The 20,784-nt window shown below is 40.3% G+C and overlaps 1 protein-coding gene across 2 annotated transcripts in view; it reads right to left on the bottom strand.

Moving 5' to 3' along the window:
• KCNIP1 (potassium voltage-gated channel interacting protein 1) overlaps positions 1-19,192 on the bottom strand; it is a 285,944-nt gene extending 266,752 nt beyond the window's left edge. The window contains exons 1-2 of one of the 2 annotated variants that reach the window (XM_038149899.1): positions 18,739-18,806; positions 18,107-18,135 (exon numbers count right to left, since the gene is read on the bottom strand). Coding sequence is in view for 1 of the 2 variants with exons in the window: in XM_038149892.1 (XP_038005820.1) it covers positions 18,739-18,835 (97 nt within the window). In the remaining variant the exon portion in view is untranslated. Of the gene's footprint in view, positions 1-18,106; positions 18,136-18,738 lie in introns of both variants that reach the window. The other variant, XM_038149892.1, reaches the window with a different exon arrangement.
• Between the last annotated feature and the right edge of the window lie 1,592 nt (positions 19,193-20,784).

The raw sequence follows: 20,784 nt of genomic DNA, 5'->3' as shown, positions 1-20,784 counted from the left end.
CCCATGATCTTTGCCTTTTGTGCCTCTAGTTCTCTCCAGATCATCAAAGTGGGGAAGAGGAGAGGGGAGCGAGCAAGCAACTCAATGTTTGCAGTGTTTCCAATTAAGGAATACCATTCTTAAACCACAACAAGTAAAATACATGTGCGATGTCTTAATAAATACAGCAAGCCAAAGTAACCACAGAAGTTTACATGCCTAGCATCAAGGTATTTCACAAAAGAGGTACATTTGTTTCCAGAGCCAAGACTTTTAGGAATGCTCTGATGCATGAAGAGACTTTCTTTGTTCTCTGAAAAGAACTGTTTCTCTCAGCCAAATTTCAAATTGCCATTGGACACAGGTGAACATGAGATACTTCCTGCATACTGTATTTGACTGTCATCTGGGACAAAACTGGTACAAGCTTTTTCACCACACAGTTGAACCAGTAAGACCTATCATTCACAGGGAAGTTTCAGGGCTTAGATACAAATTTAATTACATCACAGTTTAATTATTCTCATTAATGTGATACAATTCTGTATTATTTATTGTAGGAAAGGCTGACATATTGACCCAGTACATGAATCCTCCAACATTACTAATAAAACAATGTCCGAGTTTCTTTTCACTGTAATCAGCAAATGAAAGGAAGTGACTGCTAACATTTTTTTAAAAGCTAACTCCCAAAAATTAATATAGGAGAACTATGTCCACAAGGAGGAAAATACATCCTCACACAATACTTTTGTGACATGCATCAGAAGTTGTGTGTATTTACAACTCAAATCTCTCTCATTCCAGGAAAGAAAGTTCAGCTAGCACAGGCACAGATGGTTTGGGTGACCAAATTGGATGGGAAGGAAAAGAGAACCTGCTTTGTTGGTTCATAAAAAGCTGAGGCAAAAGTGTGGTAAGCAGTTTAAAAAGAGTCTCCAGATTGCAAAGTAGAACTTGCTCATGACTGCACTCAGTCCAGCAAATTTGTAACCCATCACTTTGCTCCCTGCCCAGCTCAGCAGAGATTGATGAAGGATGGATGTTGCTGGCAGGCCCTGTGGCTCCACTCATTCAGCAGTCAGTGACTTGGGTTTGAAGAGCAGCAATTCGTGATCTTGCTGAGTTCAGAATTCAGCATGAAACATGAAGACTGGGAGTAGCTGCTCTCAAATCTGCCCTTGGCTTACCAAGGCTACCCCCTACAGCCATATTCTCCTCACCTCCCTAATTATAGTTATCCCTCTTAGTAGCAGATGAAAATTTATTGAGTGCAACCTGAATAACAGACCTCCAGACTTACCTCTGCCAAAAACAAACTGAGTCAATTGTTACATAAAAATGGTTATTTCCCTCCAACTCATACCCATTGCAAGTACGTAAAGAAAAACCTTCCACAAATTCTTTCCTTTAGCAAAGTAAAAATCTCCTATTTGGACAATAAATATTCCACGTGGTATTGCACTAATAGTTTATTTAGTTGTTGATTTTGCACTGGGTGTTTGATAATCTGCACTGATCACATGGTTTTACCCCCCACTAAGCCCCAGTGGTAGGGGTTTGTCCCAGGTTTACTCCTCCCCTCGCCCCTTCCTCACTTGTATCCCATTGGCTGTGGTCCCCTTCCTCCGCCCCCTTCCCCTGAGCTTAAATCTCCCAGGAGGAGACCCTCCCCCCAAGCTCTCTTTTCCTGGGACATTGCCTGAATCCCCAGGTGACTCCTACCTGGCAATAAAAATAGGACTTTGGTCCTGAGAGGAGAGCGCCTCCGACTTTTGCTTTCATCCTTGTAAAGGCTGCTAGGGGCCAGGGTTCAGAGTTAGTTGGGTCGGACCTGAATGGCCTCAGGAGAAAACCAGCCATTTACAATTCCAAGTAAAAACAGCTGTGCAGAGAGAAATGTTGCATTGCACTAAATAACTATGTAGTTGTTGTTTTGCACTGGGTGATTGGGATTTGCACTGAGTGGTCCTTGTATTGCGTGGAATGGTTTGTTATATCATGTGGTTTGTTATCCCCTTCTCCCATCACATGGTCTCTCCCTCATCCACCCATCTGCCCTGTACCCCCTGGCGGTCTGTCCCCTAGTTACCCCTCCCCTCACCCCTCCTCAGCAGTATCCCATGGGCTGCGATGCTCTTCCCCCTGCCCCCATTCCCTCAGGTATAAGAGTCCCCTGCAAGAAGGGGACGGTCTCTTTTCTACCTGGGGGGTCGCCAGAATCTGAGGTGTCCTCTCTAGAGTCAATAAAGAGAGGACTCTCGTCCCCACGTGGAGAAGAACGCTTCTCATCTTTTACTTTTGTCCATGTAAGACTGTATGGGATGGGCTACATTGCCAGCCAGAATGGACCCCCCAACAGCCCAAGATACATGGATCTGCAGAGAAAATCACACACAAATTGGGAAATTCAATTTTTCTGGATTCTACCCAAACACAGCTTCCTCTTTTGTCTGAAATAAATGTGATGTTAATGTGAAAAGCCAATTTCTATTGCAGAAAACAAAATGCATAGACACCACAGAAGACTGTTCTTGTTTTTAAATAATGCTTTGCTCATGTGTTGAGTGCTGGTTATTTTCCACATCTTTGAGATCTTTAAGTCAGATATTCTTTTTCCTTTACTTTCACTTAACTTCAAAAACAAGTGTTTTTCCAGTGCATGAGGTTGATAAATTACTCTTCTGAGCCTCTCCATTTTTCTATTCTTTCTTCATCTACAAAAGTTATAATTCACTAGACTAAAGTTTTAATAACACACTCTATGCTTCTTACAAGCACACAAGAGGCAATATAGCCTTTGGAGGTTTCTGTTTGGCTGGAGTTTTTTTAATATTATTGGATTTACCATAAAGTCTACAATAAATCTGATTAAAAATGCTATTTTTCTGAGATCCAGCAAAACACATTCTATGAGAATATCTTCCATAAAAGCAGTGACCACTGCAGTTGCATAACTCACTTTCTCAAGGCAGAGTAGATGATCAAGGTGTATATTAATCATGAAAACTCCTGCCAGCAGAAAGGAAGCAGCAGCACAAGCAGCTGGAGATTAAATTCATCCTTGAAATCTGTTTGACTATACATAATTTTCACCAGCATCGATGCTGAGACCACAGGAATAGTGCTTGAGCTGACTGGAAGTTGTAAGGAACACAGGAAGGATGTGGATAGATTTTTATACCCTGATGAATACTTCAGTTGCACAGGCCCTTTACATATCTATATGAATAATAGTGTTTTCCTGAAACTATTAAAAGTCCCATTATTCAAGTGCTGTGCACTCTCACAAGTAGTTTTTCTTCTTGATGCCAAATAAGACTTGGTCATGATGATTGTGTTGGAAGATGGAAAAGAACAAAAGTTACAGCACTATTATTGAGGGAACTAGCATTCCTCCTAGGCCAAAAAACCCCAAACGCTACCACCAAGAAAACAATTGCAAAAGTTTGTAAAAATAAGCTGGTTTTCTGGATTAGCAAGATTCAGATTTCATCACCTTGCAATAAGATAATGTTTCTCCAATTTTGATGAGGCAACAACAACGGGAGCTGAAGAGGAATCTACACTGACTTGCTGAGAAGCCACCTGTGAATCCCCAGCATGTCCTTGCTGTACCTAAACAACAGCAGGCACCTTCTAACTACCTCTGACAATTTTGAGTTCAGTATCCTGCTAATTTGTGCTATATTATTACCTGGCCCTCAAAGCAGCAACAGGGCAGATATCATCGAGAAGACGCCAATCCTCAGAGATTCTTCACTCGTATAAACTCATGGCACTCGGCAACAAAATGCCTTCCAACTGAGTAACTGAAACTTTGTGCTTATTTTTTGGTTTAGGGGACTTGAAGGGGGCAAGGGGAGAGTTTGGTTAGTTTATTGGTTTTGTTTAGTTTTTTTTTATTTCTTTGGGGTTTTTTGTTTGGGCTTTTTAAAATAAGGAAATGAGGAAAAACTTTCAGAATTTAGGCTCTCTATTCACTATTCAGAAGACACACAAAATAATTAATATATATTACTTTTGGTAATTTTGATAATAGAAAGAAAATAGTGTTTAGAGTTAACTGTGTAACTCCAAATTTAAAAGCTAGCTTGAAGTTACAAAAATTCCTGTATTTCCACTTATACAGAAAAAATAATTCTAAGGATTGACTGGAATCTCTTTGTAAGACAGTTGGGGTTGTTCAGCCATGAAAAGAGGAAGCCTTAGAGGGGAAAACTTAGACTCCCTTTCAGCATCTAAAGGGGCTCCCAGAAAGCTGCATAGGGCAGGGTTGGAAAAGTGCCTGAAGTGACAGGACAAGGGGGAATGACTTACTACTGCCAGAGGGCACAGATAAATGGGATATTGGGAAGAAATTCCTCCCTGTGAAGGTGAGGAGGCCCTGGCACAGGGTGCCCAGAGAAGCTGTGGCTGCCCCTGGATCCCTGGAAGCATCCATGGCCAGGCTGAACAGGGCTTGGAGCAATTTGGTCTAGTGGAAGGTGTCCCAGCCCCAGGCAGAGGGGCTGGAATGACATGATCTTGAAGGTACTTCTAACACAAACTACTCTGTGGTTCTACTTCTTACCTCTTCTAATTCCAGACAGATTTTCAGAAATTCACAGTATGCTAAATAGGTTAATCTGCAAGTGAGGAATCTTGCAGTATACTTCAGGGCAGATTAGCTGGCCTGAGAACAAGACAAGTAACATTGCCCAAGTAACTGTAATATTCCTGTCACTTTCTACTCTGTGATGTTTTAACGTGCCACACTCAGGAGCCTTTTCCAGAATATACTGCCAGTATCCATCAAGTAAATGCTCAGCACAAGCTTAGGAACTGATTTATTATGCAAGGTGGCTTTATTCCTCCCAAAATGGCCACCCCAGGGTCACCTCTGCATTTTCTGAAGGAATAGAGTTCTTTTAAGAATACCCTACTGACTGTGCTTTATGCACAGGACATCTACGCTTTGGTCTTAGTGTAGCAGACTGTATTAGAAGATTGGGTCTGTCACCGGAGGAGAGGAAAAAAAAGTGAAATGAAATTTTGGCTCAGACGTGAGCTGCTTATGTAAGCTGCTCAGAGTGCTGTGGCTCAGCCTGCAGCATTCCAAGCACGAGCTCAGGAATGCTGATCATCCTTTTACAACACAGTGAGGAGAAATAATGGTGTCAACTGTGCTGTTACTGCTGACTTCAGCAGAAGCCTCAAGTATTTAACTGACTCACAGCTGACTTCCTGACTCTGTGGCAGCTTCAGGCCAGGGCTGCTGTGATACCTCATTTTGAGCATAGGTCAAGGAGGCATTGAATGCAAGTGGTCAAATCCCAGTCTTTGGCACATCTACCTCCAAGAAGTCATATGATAAACTGTTTCAGAAAAACACAAATCCGTTCGGTCTTTTTAATAGATAAAGCACCAGTTGCTTTTCCAGGGCATTTAAATATGCACTAGTATATTTAAATACATAACATATATAACTACAACTAGAGGAAAATTGCAAACAGAAGAAATGTTACACTGAACTGATGAGACAAACTTGAGAACAGGATTTAAGGCAACGGAATCCATGAACTGCAGGGATAATATCACACTATTAGTCTCATAAGTGAAGCTTAATATAAGAGGATAAAAAAATGGATACTTCTCCAGTAGATAGTAATACAAATAAACGTAAAGAGTGTTAGCAACATGCTTGAATTAGACTGTTGAAAAGGCCAAACCATTATACATGCTCCAAAATTATGATTATCAAGTTTGCTTAAAGATATTAAAAAATCCTAAATTGAGAGTAGTGAGGAACAGCTAAAATGCATTTCATGTCAGAAAACATACAACATCTGCATGACAAAACTGTTTTACTGATGGGCTTTTTCCCCCAAAAAATTCTCTCACAACACTGTACCCAAGAGCTGCTTTCCAAAGCATCAAAGTATTTTGCCCGGACTAAAAAACACATGAACACTACAGAGGTTCTGGAAATCTTCAACAGAAATACAAGAACCACAACCCTTACCATAAAGGTCATGTAATACCCTCACCTCTGTACTCCAATCTCATAAATGTGCTTTTCCATGAATGAAAAAAGTAGTGCATAACTCTGTCAAAAATAAGGAGTCTGAAATGCAAATAAGCTAAAACAGCTTTTGAAAAGACAACAAAACCCACAAAATAAACAAAAAAAAAAAATCCTACTCTTGGTGTTTGTATGTGAACAGCTTGAGAATTAACAGTTTAGGTGAGTTTAAAGCAAGTTGTTTTTATAGTGGTGGTTGTTTTGTTGCTTTTCCAAGGAAAAGAAGAAGGGAACATTTCAGGCAAGGTCAGTCATAAAATATGTATCTTTTCTCACATAATAGACACATGAATAGGCCACAGAACCATCCTATTACTCTATTTCTAGCCACAGGCCATGAAATAATTCAGCAGGCCACAGGATGGCTGGCACAGCCACAGTCTGCCCCTTGAGCAAGCTACAGCTAGTGGCAGGCTACAGGCTGGGTATGCTGTAGATCCATATTTCTTGGGCTGCTGAGGGTGCACTCCGGCTGGCTATGTACCCCAGCCCACACAGTCTTGAAAGTAAAAGACGAGATGAAAGTAAAAGATGAGAAGCGCTCTTCTCCATGTGGGGACGAGAGTCCTCTCTTTATTGACTCTAGAGAGGACACCTCAGACTCTGGCGACCCCCCAGGTAGAAAAGAGACCGTCCCCTTCTTGCAGGGGACTCTTATACCTGAGGGAATGGGGGCAGGGGGAAGAGCATCGCAGCCCATGGGATACTGCTGAGGAGGGGTGAGGGGAGGGGTAACTAGGGGACAGACCGCCAGGGGGTACAGGGCAGATGGGTGGATGAGGGAGAGACCATGTGATGGGAGAAGGGGATAACAAACCACGCGATACATCACAGACCGTTCCGCGCAACACAGGGACCTCTCAGTGCAAATCCCAATCACCCAGTGCAAAACAGCAGCTACATAGCTATTTAGTGCAACACAACACCATGCTACACAGAAGACTCCAGATCCAGTTTGCACTAGGAAAACATTGGTTTGTCAGCATGGGACACCTAGTAAATGAAACTCTCATGTCCCCAGCCACCAAAAAAGAAAAAAGCCCCAATGAATAAATGAGGAACTCCTGTAGTCTCAAAAACCTGGAGCAGCTCTTTTGGAACAAGATTAGTAACATGCATGTTCTGTCACTTTATATTCTGAAAGTTCACACTCTTTATGTCCATGGCCGCACAGAATTCATCTACGTGGAAATGCAGCAAATCACCCATTCAGTGACATTTAAAGTCTCTTAGATGGTGTTGAGAGGAAGTATTTTATGCAGCTTTAAAATATCAATACTTTACAGGAAAGCAATATAAAAAAATAATTACATTTAAAGACTCAGTGAAAATACTTCATGATCTCAAATCACAGCACTGTACAGCAATATACATAAGCCTATTAAGAATAAATAAAATTTCAATTATAGATGTTAATTAAAAAGAAGAATCAACAACTAGCATGTCATTCTGTTTTTCCCCATCTTTTCAACTCAACCCAGTTCAACTCAAAACCAGACACTGACATCTGATTACAGTAGTCAAAGAGATGAAATCAGAAATTAAAAATTTACCTGACTATGAAAAATGATGGTACAAATGCTAAAAGTTAACATAGGCTTTTTTTCAGCATTCAAGAGCTCAGAGACTAAAAGACACAATTAATTCCATGAGACCATTACCATGTGTCTCACCACAGCTGAGAGAAACGATTCTGTGCAGAAGACCAATAGCATTTATCAGTCAATGTCTGCTCTGTGTTTTCTAGTAGCTGAAGACGCAAACCAGACTGGTGCCCATCTAGGCAGTTGTGACAGCACAGGAGTGCTTTCCAAATTCTACCCAGGGGAACCAAATCATAACACTTTCAAGAGGCAAATTTTCCACAGAGTAACAGGCAAAAACAAGAGCAATAGATTTCTTTTGATGGAAGCAACACAGTTTAGGTAGTATTACAATATCACAAAAACAAAATACACCCCCAAAAAAATGGAATAAGAAAACAAAACAAATTACCTCCACAAACCCAAACACAAGAAACCCCTAAAAAAACAAAACCACCACAAACCAAAACCATAAAACCATGAGGCACCTTGCCAGATGCTCCACACAACCCCTGACAAGCTGGGGATAAGCAAAGGTTAGGAAAAGGATAGAAAAATATCAGAGTAAAATTATCAGTAGTAAACTATCAGATAAAAGCACTTTTAATAGTTGTAAAAGCTCAGACATCACCAAGAGAAGGAAAAGCAACCTCTAACCTTTCTAAATGAACAGTACTAATTTTTGTATGGTAGTGAATATTAACATTTATTCTATAAAGTTGTACAGAGCTGTCATGATCCTAATTCCAATTTCAGTCAATTTATCTCAGCAACTATAAAAAAACCTGAGTTCCCCAGCTACAAACACCTAACCAGAGCAATACAGCACAGACTAAGCTGGTAGTAGATCTCGGTAGCATAACTAAATAAAATTTCTAATGGGCTTTTAACAGCTATTTCAATTACATTATTTCAGTTATTTCCTTACTTTGATTATAAAACATCAGATACCTTGATTTCAAAACAAACCTAATAAAGCAGCACCACATCTTCTGTTTTCAATATTCCTACTCTGAAAGTTCTGCTAATGAAAGCACAGGTAGGGTTCTTTTGTTTGGTTTGTTGTGGGTTTTTTCACATCTGATTATTTTCTAAACAAAGCTGCCTGGGGAGGAGGGGTATAATGTTGCTTAGGTGGGCAGGGACTGGTGTAAAGGAAGTAATTTCAAAGTCGGCTCATCTCTCTAATATTTGTGTGTTTTCTCCTAATTATTCTATTAACTATCTGTTTAGGGAAGTTAGCTTGGTTGGCCGAGAAATTTGATTTCTCCCACACCATTTTACAGATACAGTAGGCTTTGCTGCTCTTTCCCTATGGCAATTGTGTGAAGCAACAGGTCACATACACTGGTTATCGAAGACTAAAGGAAGAGTTAGTGTTGAGCCACTCAGAACGCATGGGCCTCAGCTGTTGTCTTCATTTACAGTGTATTTTCATTATCTTTTATTATCATCTCTTAAATCCCCCTGCCAGTTGAAGCAGTTCATGTTGCACCTGGTCCTTTCTGCTGTTACCCTAACATGTTTCCTCTATTTCATTTGTATTGGTCTCATAGAGTGCTTATCTTACCATAAAAGGAGGATCACTCCCACAAACAGCAGCCAGCGTTCTTAATATTATCTCCCCAGACAATTTCATGTCAACTTCTCAATCCTGCCTATTTTTCAAAGGGCATTATTCTCATCCTGTTACTGATCTCCTTTCTTTCATGTGAGACGCTGAGCCTTGTCATTTACAAATACCTTCACCTAACAGCCAACCTCTCTCAGTCCCTCCTAAAATCATGCAGTTGTGGAAAAAGATGATAAAATTTAGTTTATTGGTAAATTCTTTAACTTTACCTGCATTTAATATTATCTCTTGTACTGTAATATCAAGTTCACTGCCTGACTGATATAAGAATGAAGAGTAATTTATTGCCCTTGATATGTTTATGATCAGCAAAAATATGGACATTTGAGGAAGACGACCAAGAGGAATTTGAAGAAATATCAAAATAAAGCACGTTTTTCAAAGTGATTAAAGGGATTTGCATATACTGCACTCTGGCAAAATAAAACTTAAAAGCTAAACAACAAAACTTGATGTTTAATAATTCTTTCTGTTTCAGAATGAAAAATAAAATTAAAAACAGCTTCTTGGACTGATGGTGCAGCACTTCTCTGCTGACTGGTCCAAGAGTCTCAAGATCCAGCAAATATGCAGCTAAGACTGAAACTTGTGACCCTCTTATCTGTAAATGTAGTAATAAATGGAGTATTTAGTGTTTGATGACTGTCAGTAGCAATCCTTCACTGTGATAACATATTTACACGGATTACAATTTCCACACATCCACCTCCCAAGCCTCTCTGCACATCTCATTATGCAACTGCAAATATGAAAACAGATTATCTTTGGCAGAAGTTACAAGTGGGCTATATGACACATTTTGTTTAAGTAATATTAATTTGCTCTCCAGTTCCATTAAAACTATGGATGTGGTTGAGAATATAAGCAGAACTAACGCTGAGTTTTCAGGGGAGATTAAAGAGCATAGCCTCTATTTCAGTACTTCTTGTTAATCATGAAAATAGTGGAATTTTTTCTTTTCTGTTTATATGCAGCTTTGGCAGAAACAAACAGGAATCTTGCCTTTCCTAGACAGATGGGACCAGAGTTATCTTTTTTCTTCTTTCTGTTCCAAGTCATCTCTTCTGCAGAACATGATTTTGCACTAATTTCTTGTTCTCTGTATTTTCTCACTTCAGTGACTTCCCTACTGCACAATTCATTTCAGAAAGGCATACAGGCTGTAAGTTGTAAGGGAAAATATCTGCAATGCCATTCAACTGCATGCAAAAACAACAGGTGAAAAAAAAGGTATATGTAAAAGAAAACTGCAATGACAGAAGTTTGCATTTCACATGACTACTCTTTGGGGAACTAGTAGAAATTTACAGTTTAACAGTTATATATTACACTCAATCTACTCCAGATTCTACTGCCTCTCTGATCTTTTATTCTTCATTAAGAAAATACTCAAGGAAATAACAGTCAACAAGTCTGACTGGGAAAAAATATTAGCCGGTTCAAATTGAACTTAGAAAAACCCTATTTCATGGAACTAATGGAAGAAAGAATAGCTTACATTTTCATAGACTTTAACCACATCTTAGTACTTTAAGAAGACCTACCTCACTTCAATTCCATTTTGGATACAGCACTAGTGAGTCACCAGTGAAACCCTCTCCTAAAAACTTACTTTTAGGAAGAGGAGTCAACCACGTACATCAGAAACATGCCACGCAGCCTCCTGCCATGTGATTAGCATTATTTCACCTTGTAACTTGCATCACTTCCCTTGCTTTCCTTCAAAAGAGAAAATCAGCAACTATGGTAACTGTTCCATATATGATGAGGCTAATCAACCAATAAAAAGGCACTTTTCACTGAAGCAAACCTTAATGCCTGTCATTAATCATAATTTCTGTTTCTACATTATATTATATTATTCCACTTCCATTTCTAATCTTTTTTTGCATTACTACAGTTCCATTTGTGACAAGGTATTTTTGTAGTTTTTGGGTAAGACATCCTCTAATAGGCATTTATGGAAAAAAATTATTGAAACAAAGGAAATACTATGCAATACCATGAAGTATTGGCAAAGAGCCAATATGCAACATTAAAAATCCCCACACGACAACTTTACTTTTCCAAGCAAACACTTGATATGAATTATATCTGGGAAGAAAAGTTGCAATAAACCTCACCACCCTCAATACAAGCCACAATTTTCTATTTTTATATCCCTTAAAACTCTCAGATATACTGCATCCTACTGGACCTCTGCTTGAGAAATCAGAGCTACTCTGAACAAGCTACTGCTTTAATATTCTGTACCTTGTATTTCTTAAACACTGTCACACAACTATTGCTCAATCATATGGTGCTCTTGAGAATCAAGAGATCCTGGCCTTAGAGGCAACTACCAAATCCTGAGAGAGCAGTCAATGAATTATCAGACCCAATTGAATTAGCCCCAGTTTGGAAACAGCTCCTTTGTTTTCTGAGTAACATTGTATATTTATCTTTCAGGGCTACGACATTGCAAATAATTAAGTTTCTAATAAATTTCTAGCAGCCACATGCAGCTGTATGCTTGCACAGACATTAGTTTATATGCAGAGGTTTGTAGAGAGTTTTAAAAGGGAGACCAGAGCATTACTTCCTCTCACTCTCAGTTCTGAAAATTCATCTTGCTCTTGATGAAAAAAGTGCAATGTATGCACATATATTCAGATCCTTTAAGTAGCACAGCCTTTGCAGAAGAGATAGTTTTATTTGCAGTTTATTTTTCATAGACATGCAAAAGAGTGACATGCCAAAACAGAGGTATACTTTGCTTAGCAGCTCAAAGGCTGGTCATTATGGAGAAAATATAACTAGATAAGCAGGCATTTTTAAAGAGCAAAACAACAATTACAGTCGCACGACACAAAAGTCCCCATCAAGCAATGAAACTGAAGAGTTTCATGGGGTAAAGTTAGGGTCAGGTACTGAAAGGTGAAGCTTCAGTAGTTCCAGATTCTTCTCTAAGTGAACAGTTATTCTGCCCCTCAGAGCAACAGCACTGTATTTACAGAAACTCTCACCTTTCAGGGCTATTTGGTAAACACTGACAAGTTCTAACTCCAATCTATAAAAGCACATTATTAGGGGTTCTGTAACCACTTTCCTTATTAAAGAGCATTTAAAACACTCAGAAAATTATAATAAAGAGAGTACTGCTGCATCAGTTCCTTCTGAATTAGAGCTTCCCTCAACTTGAAGGCAGTAGCCCTAATTCAAGGGGTGAAGAGGGGCTGTGTTGCCACAGGATGATCAGAATATCTTTTCATACATCACACAGGTGCAGGAACTCTGGACTGACTTGCACAGTTGTAATGAGCCTTCCTGAATCTTTAGGGCATCTAGCAACATTTACCCTACTCATACATTTTCAGAGGCTAGAGTCATGCAGTGCTAGTATGCTCCGAAGGCACAAGATTAACTTCTCCTAAGAGGAGATAGAGCCTGAGTATGACTAAGAAGGACTATGTGCTTTCCTTACCATCTCACGTAACATCTTAGAAGACTAGCTGTGATTTAAATTCACAAAGCATCAAAACAGACCACACAGCTATAAAACACTCAGAATATTTTCTTTCATGCTGGGAGAGGCTTGGGGGAGAACAACATGTTTGAAGACTTTATCACTGCAGTGGAACAGATAATTAGGCAATTAAAACTATGAAAAGTAGAAAAATTACCAGTTCCAGATGAATTGCACTGTGGAACAGTATTGGGAGAAACAAAAAAACAGAAATTAGTGCCTTTCACTAGCATCTTTAGAGCACAACTAAAAGAGTGAAAGTGCTGGAACAAAGGTAAAAGGGTAGTTAATTTGCAGAAACTTATCTGGTTTTGCAAAGGAGTATTTTGAAGGAGTTGATTCCTAAAATAATCTTGCTTTTCTTGTGTTAATAATTAGAATATATTAATAGAAATCCATCCCAGCTTCATTTCTGGTAACCCAGCAAGGCCCTTCCCTCCTAGGTTTTTAATGGTATTAGCAGTATCTTCACACATACAGGCTTCTTGTTTAATCATTCTGCTTAATAGGAAACCCTCTACAAACTCACTCTTCCCATCCCTGCTTGCTTCCAGGCCATGGAGAATGTACCAGCATTTCACACACCAGAGTAATGTGAAAGAACACCTTAACTTCCCACAAAAAATTCACAAAGGTAACTTTGGTGAAGGTGCTCTGCTCACCTACTGTCTATCACATGTGGTAACATTTCCAGAAGCCTCTTCCACGATCTCTGGAACACCCATCCCAGCCAAGAAGAATAAGGGAGTTATCCTGCTCATGCTGTAACGGAGCATGCTTCTCCAGGCATGTTTTCTTCAATGTATGCATCTCACTATGCAAAGCTCTTGGTGGAGGAGACCTTCTTTTGCACAAGACGCAAAAACCTCTGCTCTGGTACTAAGACTTTCCAAATAGGAACATAGTAAGAAGGCAGCTGGCAAAATCTGCTAGTTTAGCTTGCAGAGGTACCAACTATGAAATTCTTGGCTTACAGCCTCATAGACTTGTTGCAGATGTAAATAAGGACATACCAACCAGGCCAGAGGCTACACAGTAGTATCAGATGTGGTACACTTCCCTTATTGCCAACTGCAGGGAGAAGCCACAGTCTGTAGTGGTTTAGGTTTGCCAATTTGAGATTTCCTGCCCAACGCACCACTTAATGTGGTGGGTTTAGCACTGGCCAAATGTTAATGCACCCACTAGAATATACTTACTCATTTCCTGCTGTGAGATAGGATTAGGAGGAATGCAAAGCAGGCTCAAAATTTTAAAAGGATGTAAAGAAAGCTTTATTAACCGTAACTAAAAGAAAGAATAATCAGAATAAAACCTTTAGAACACTTCTCCCCCTACAACCTTTTATTTCCCACTCACAATGTACAGAAAAAATTCAATCCGGTTATCCCCTCTAGAATAGCCTTTCTGCAGTTCACTTAGGGAGAGAAGTCCCTCCAGTAAATTTATAGAGACTTCTCCACAAGAAAACAGTTCTCTCATGGCTTTTAGTTTCCATGAATAGCAGCCGCACAGAACATCTGCAATCATAAAGTCCCTACCATTTTTACAGCTTTTCCCACAGCTGTGTTTATGGCCCATGTCAACTTATGGGGTACTATTTTATAGATGAGCTGTTCAAGAGCAAATGTTCTCTTTATCTGTCTTTGAAATCCTCTTCATCTCTGGGAACAGAGGTCTTCTTCTTCTCTCCAAGGGGGCACAGAGTCTTCATCACTCTTCTCCCTTTCTCTGTTTCAAACTTCTTACAGGATCACAGCTACTTCAGCATTTGCTTACTTTAGCTTGGGGCCTTTGCGAGATATATACAATTTGAACACTTTCATCTCCCCATACCTTCATGTATTAGAGGGGGAAAGAGTCTGATGTATCAATTACATTCTTCTCCAAAGTTTACAAGAGAATTTCAGTCCCAAGATTAAGGCATCTCCTCATCCCTCCCATCTGCGACTTGACTTCTTCACTGACCTCAGTGTTTTCATGTCGTTCCTTTATGTGCCCGCACTTGTCCTTTTCTCTCACTCGACGGAAGACTAAAGCAATGAAAGAGTTAATATTTCGCCCGGGGTCTGCAGATGGTCACCTAACCCCGGCCAGGCTCGGTAGCTTGCAGCCAGAGCTGCGGCTAGGCGGGTGGAGGAGGGGGAAGAAGTGGGTAGGATCTTAACAGACAGGCCAGAACTCAGCAGCAGCAGGCCGGGGGGCGGGCAATAGCTTCTCCTTCCACTCTGCCCTGTGGCTGCGAGTGAATTTCAGTGGTGGTAGAATCCTGGCTGAGCCATACTGGCCCAGGGAGGCTCCGTGCAGCCGGGGCCCAGCGGCCCCTGGCCTGGGCTAGCGGCGGGGGCAGGGCTTAGCAGCAGCAAGACGTTAGCGGCTGCAGCCGCGGCCCGGCCTAGCCCCACGGCCTCCGCTGTCCCTGCCCAGCAGCCAATGGGGCCCAGCCCCACAGCAGAACCTACCCAGCCCGGCCGAGACAGGTCGGGTGGGCCAGCCTTGTTACCTGTTCTCAGGCCAGAAAAGAAAGAGAGAATATTCAGGATTTTTTGTTTTTAACATGGGTGTTCACAGAGGCATATCGGCTGTCTCAGTGGTTTAACAGATTGTCAATTCTCAAAACTAATTACTGATTGTTTTTTTGTCAGACACAGAGGAAACTGCTAGCGGCTTCACTTAGAACATCAGTTCCGTGATGCAAAACCAGCATACCTCCTCACGCGTTGCTGCAAAAGGAAGGACTTCATAGCTGCAATCAATTTATTTTAATATTGTAAATAATCATTGCTATTATTACAACCAGTAGAAGCCATACAGCGCAGCTAAGGATTACATGCCAATTGAACTGTGGAGTATCTCCAACTGCAATAACCCTGCAAAGTGGTTCAAGCATAAGGAGAGAGTGAAACTTGTTCCTAGTAAAGAATTTTCCTTGTAAAAAGTATTTAGAGTAAAAGTAAATTCTCACATTAAACAATATGAAAGAAATGAGGCAGGAGTGGGATGAAAAACACAGCTGATAATACTTGAATATGCAAAAGCACGTATATGGTGGAAGGTTAAAAAACCAATAATAATGATATACAAGAGTTTCTATTTCTTGGCTTTACATGCAGAAGTTTTACTGAAAGAAATACTAAGCAATAAGCTCTGGGGTGAACATACAAACAAACATACACACTTTTTTTAAAATTCAACAATTCTGAGCAATATTTTTTTTAATAACTTTCTAGTTATGATTCTCTTAGGTAACTTTATGGAAACATTTATTCTAATTATAGCAGGTCTTTGATGTCTGTGCAACAAACGAATTCATGCAGTTTATTCCTTCCTGAATCGGGTTCTCTCAGTTTAAAAACACAAGCTGAATGGGAAAAAAAGGAAGTTTTCCAGAGTTTAAAATTCTTTGAAACCCAGGAAGACACTCTTATCTCATCCAAACAGCTTGAAGTGAGACATTGGCATGGGAAAGAGATGGGTAAAAGTGTACAACACCATTGCATGGGCTGCAATGACCATGATAGTGCAATGCTTGCGCATTTCAGAAGGTGGCAGGGGGCAGGAGAAACAGGTCTTTGACATTTTATACTTTAATTTCTTGCTCTTCGTACAGTGCTATTCTGTTGTCAGGCTCAAATTTTAATCTATCCCATTGCCAGAGCAAAGGCAACTGTGGTGGTCTCATTTTATTGAGAAACACAAGGGCTGCTTGAAAGCACCACATTAAATGAACTGTTCTAGATATACATGTGGAGAAACCATGACCAGAACATGTGTCCTCTTACCTTCAGTGGAGCTCAAACAGATGAAAAACTTACTATTGACCACTTGTGACTATATAGGAATGTGTCCCCTGTTGATGGAGTGACAAAACTATCCTTTGTCCCCTTAAAAAGGAAATAAGCCCAGAAGTTTCTCTCCTCAGTTAGGTGAAAAGACATCTCATAGGACCTGAGGGACTTCACCTCAAACTTAAGGATAGCTAAGTGGACAGAAGCCAAAAAGTCCCGCCTAAGAAATTTACTAGAAAAAGAAGAGAACAAAGAAACTAATCACTTTTGTGAAGTGTTTTACCAGGGGCAGGAGGACCTCTTGCACCTGGCTCTGTTTTTTCTCTGTGAAGAATTTTTTTATTTTGCCTTTTATTAAAACCTTTTTGTTTCCAATACTACCACAGAAGCCATCCTCCTGATTTTATGCCTTCTAAGGTAGCTGAGCTATCTTGGGTGTGAAATAGAACTCCAAGAGCTTATGAGACCTGGCTCAAGAAGACCCATATTTCATGACTATAATAGCATACATCATGTATACCATTATCTAATGAAAAAAGCACCAATAAAGAACACCAAATTCACAATACTGACATGCTGTAGAAAACAAGATCTTGCAGACCACACCACTACCTTTTCTTCTGAGCATGACAAGTAATTTGTTTTTCTCACTTGTTTTTAATAGTGAGAGAAGCATCTTGGCATTATTCATTAATTATAACCAAAATCTGTCAGGTCTTTTGTATGACAGACTTTTACAATTCTTTATTCTTTCCTCTGCTGGTGTTTGGCAGGATACGGATGATATGGAGGAAAGTGGAAGAAGAATAATTACATACACACAGATGTAATTTTAAACCAACCTTGATTTTAAAAGCAACCAACCTTTCCAGTATTCTTAATGTGAAACAAACATTTTTCTGGTGCAGATTTCTTTTGCAAGTCAGTAATGTTAATATGAGAAAGCTGTCTAAGAACTACATTTCTGTTCTACAGAGGTCAATCGAATAAATTTTCCCAGTTTCTGCAAAAGTAAACTGCTCTTAACAGTTCTTGGCACTTTTACATTTACTTTTTTGAAAGTTACCTAAGCCTGCTTTAGATTATCCTAAGAAATCACTTAAACATTAAAATTCACAGTAGAGCATCTGCATGTTCCAAACAGCCAACACAGCCACATATCTCCAAGAATTCTAAACTTATATGAAAAATAAATTGGTTTTTTCTCTTTAAATATGACTATAGTAAAAAGAGCTTGACTTTGTATTTTAAAAAATTGCATCATAACAGAGACTCTTCAGTCTTACACAAATATCTCTGCTAATAATTTAGTTCATACCCTATTATCAGTTCCCAAAACCACCCCTGCCTCCAACCAAACACACAAAACTTGGAGAAGTCTGACCTTCACCTTAGAACTGACCACATTTCAACAGGCGAGCAGCATTCAAGTATAGTATTATTTACAGTTGTCAGGAGTTTCCACAGAGATCACTAGTACTCACATAAATAGCTGCCAGAGGTGTGCTGAGAAGTGTGATGAGAGGAATGGCCAACAAAAATAACATAACTTACCTGAGAGCACCAACAGAGGAACTACTAGACTACAAAGAAGAAGAGAGAGTTTATTTTGTTTGTTGTTTGATTTTAGTAAAGAGGACAGCATAAATAAATTTGGTACTCTTTCACTTTCACATGAGAAAGCACAAAGGGTGTAAGTGACAAGCAAAACTTAAATAAGCAAAAGGTATTTCAAATGTATGCAGTAAGCAATGACCTAGATTTTGAAGCAAGGTATAACATGCTTCAAATTAGCAGAGACAGTAAAGCATAAAGTGACACAGAGAAATGCAAGTTACTGACAGTTAGAAAGTCTTTCCATTTTTTAGGCTGCACATCAATTGTTTTCACAAACATCTCTCTGAACACACTGAAATAACTCACTATAGTTGCTGGCCAGGGCAGATTGATAAACACAGGTTACAAACTACACAAGGCAGAAACAATTATATAAGGCTTTCAGCACAACTCCAATCTTCACTACACACAGCAACTTCTTTCAGAGCAGCCAATTCCCAGAATTAAACCTGAACACCTCTGAAGAGACAAATGATAAACCCCATTGGAAACCTTCCACAAGCCTACAAAACTCACCCCACAAACATAACAGAATAGAGGAACAGTATGAATTAAAATGTTTCCCTTACCTTTGCTGAGAGTGCCTGTAATGAGTTTAAAAACAGTCTGGGCAAATTTGACAATCCCATGCTTGCATCTCCTTGAACAGCCACTCATGCCACTCATGGTTCAGACAGATAGACTCTTCTCTCTTACAAATTTCAGGAATAACAATAAAATTTAAAAGTGAGTCCTTTACAAAGTTGATATGAGTGGTTGTGCAGTGCACAGAATTCTGCTCTCATGCACCGAGCCTCAAGCTCTGCACTGAGGTTTGCTCACGCTGAAGCTACTACGGAGGACTGCAGTGGAGCAAGGCACATCTCGTTTCAGTTAAAGGTACAGCTCTCCCCGTCATCTTCTCGGCCGGGACTACAGGCACCTGCTGCTATTCCCTGATAGAAGCTGCTAAGCACAGCAACACATCAGCCAGACGGGCGAGGAGGGACGGTTTGCCTCCTCAGGCTGTGCGGGCTGCCATGCTGGGCAAGGGAAATGCAGCAAGAGGCGGCTGGAGTCACCGGCTGCTGCAAATACAATACGCTGCTGATTAAAGCTTTTCTTGGTGCCCTTTTCTGGCGGTTTTCAATGAGATTGTCAATTTTGCTCTCATCAGGTCGAGAAAACCAGAAAACAACACTTTATTTTACCAACACCCTAGTGACACGGTCACATGTAGAAGGCTGCATTTCTCTGCATTCCTTTGCAAAACCTGCTAGAAGTAGGAAAACATAGCTGCACCCAGGGGGAAGAGAAAAAAAAAAATCTTTATTTTAATTATACCAGCTTAGACGCTTCTCCGATAGTGATTTGCCCAGCACAGAGGGATATGCCACCCGGCCTTTGGGAGTCGGCGGGGCTTGGGCTTACCCTTCTATGCAACCCCACATTTAACTTTTCGCGTCGTGCTGGTGCGGTGCTCACTCCCCGTGCTGCACCGGGAGTTAATCTCCTAGCAACAGCCACAGCTCTGGCTTCTCCACTTCAATCAGTTACTGCTTCGTGTCTTGAATACTCTGAATAAAAAGACTTGATGCGTCTAGCAGCAAAGCAGAGGCATCTCAAACCCCATCTGAGTACTGGGCAGAGTCGAGCATCTTTAGGATTAATTCATGCTGGCCTCGTCTCAGATGCTTTTTAGCAACCCCCAAAATGCACTATTTTCTTGCCCCAGACACAAGGTTTATCTCAGGTTTCTGCTCACACCCAGCCCGTTAAATTGCTTTATCAGCTTTATGAGAAATAGCTACTCACTTTTCATAAACTTAGAAAGGTTTATTAAACCTTATAAAAAATACAGCAGAAGACTGAATAGAAAAAATGTTACAGCGCCGGGAGCAGAGGATTTTGCCCCCCATGTGCTCACCCTCACAGTGAAGGTTTCGCCTTTTAACCCTTTAGCCCCTCCCAAAATTCTGCCCATCGATTCCTTCTTCACTGTCCAGTGGTGGAGTTTACTTCCTCAAATCCTGATTGGAGGTCAGGTGTCGCCATAGTGACAAGCTGACCCTCCCAGATGTCCCAACACCGGCTGTTCCTTGATAACAAAGCAGGGGGTAAAAAATAACTATAAATCTATAAAACTTGTTTTAACCTATATACATTATAGTTGTCTGTTAATTGTGAGAGTCAATCATCGCATTACTCATCTATCACAGCCTTCTGTCTGGCAAAGCCACCTGGAGCCAGCCATCACCTCAGAGCGGCAACTACTGAGCATCGCCTTTACTGACAGGTGCAGCTTTGCACTTCTGGGAACGTCGATATACCTTTCACTCAGGGAGCAGTAAACCGTGTGATAAATAGGTGTGATTCGTGCTGACGAAATTGAAATAGTAATCAATATTGATACAGTAATTAATATTTTGAGATAATAAAATGGTTAAAAAGTGAAATGCCAGCAAGAAGGGAGGGGAGGGGTCCGTCCCCCATCTTTTCTCCTGCAGATGTTCAGGACAGGAAGGAGTAAGAGATAAGTATTACTAAATTTATCTGAAAGAGAGGGAAAACTTGGGTAGAAATCAGGAACATGTTAATTTTATGAGATTTATTGTTTTGATATTAGAACATGGCAT

This window comes from Motacilla alba, chromosome 13 (genome assembly GCF_015832195.1).
Source record: "Motacilla alba alba isolate MOTALB_02 chromosome 13, Motacilla_alba_V1.0_pri, whole genome shotgun sequence".
Lineage (NCBI taxonomy): Eukaryota > Metazoa > Chordata > Aves > Passeriformes > Motacillidae > Motacilla > Motacilla alba.
The sequence above is the reverse complement of the archived record's forward strand: the minus strand, read 5'-3'. Positions and strand labels throughout refer to the sequence as shown.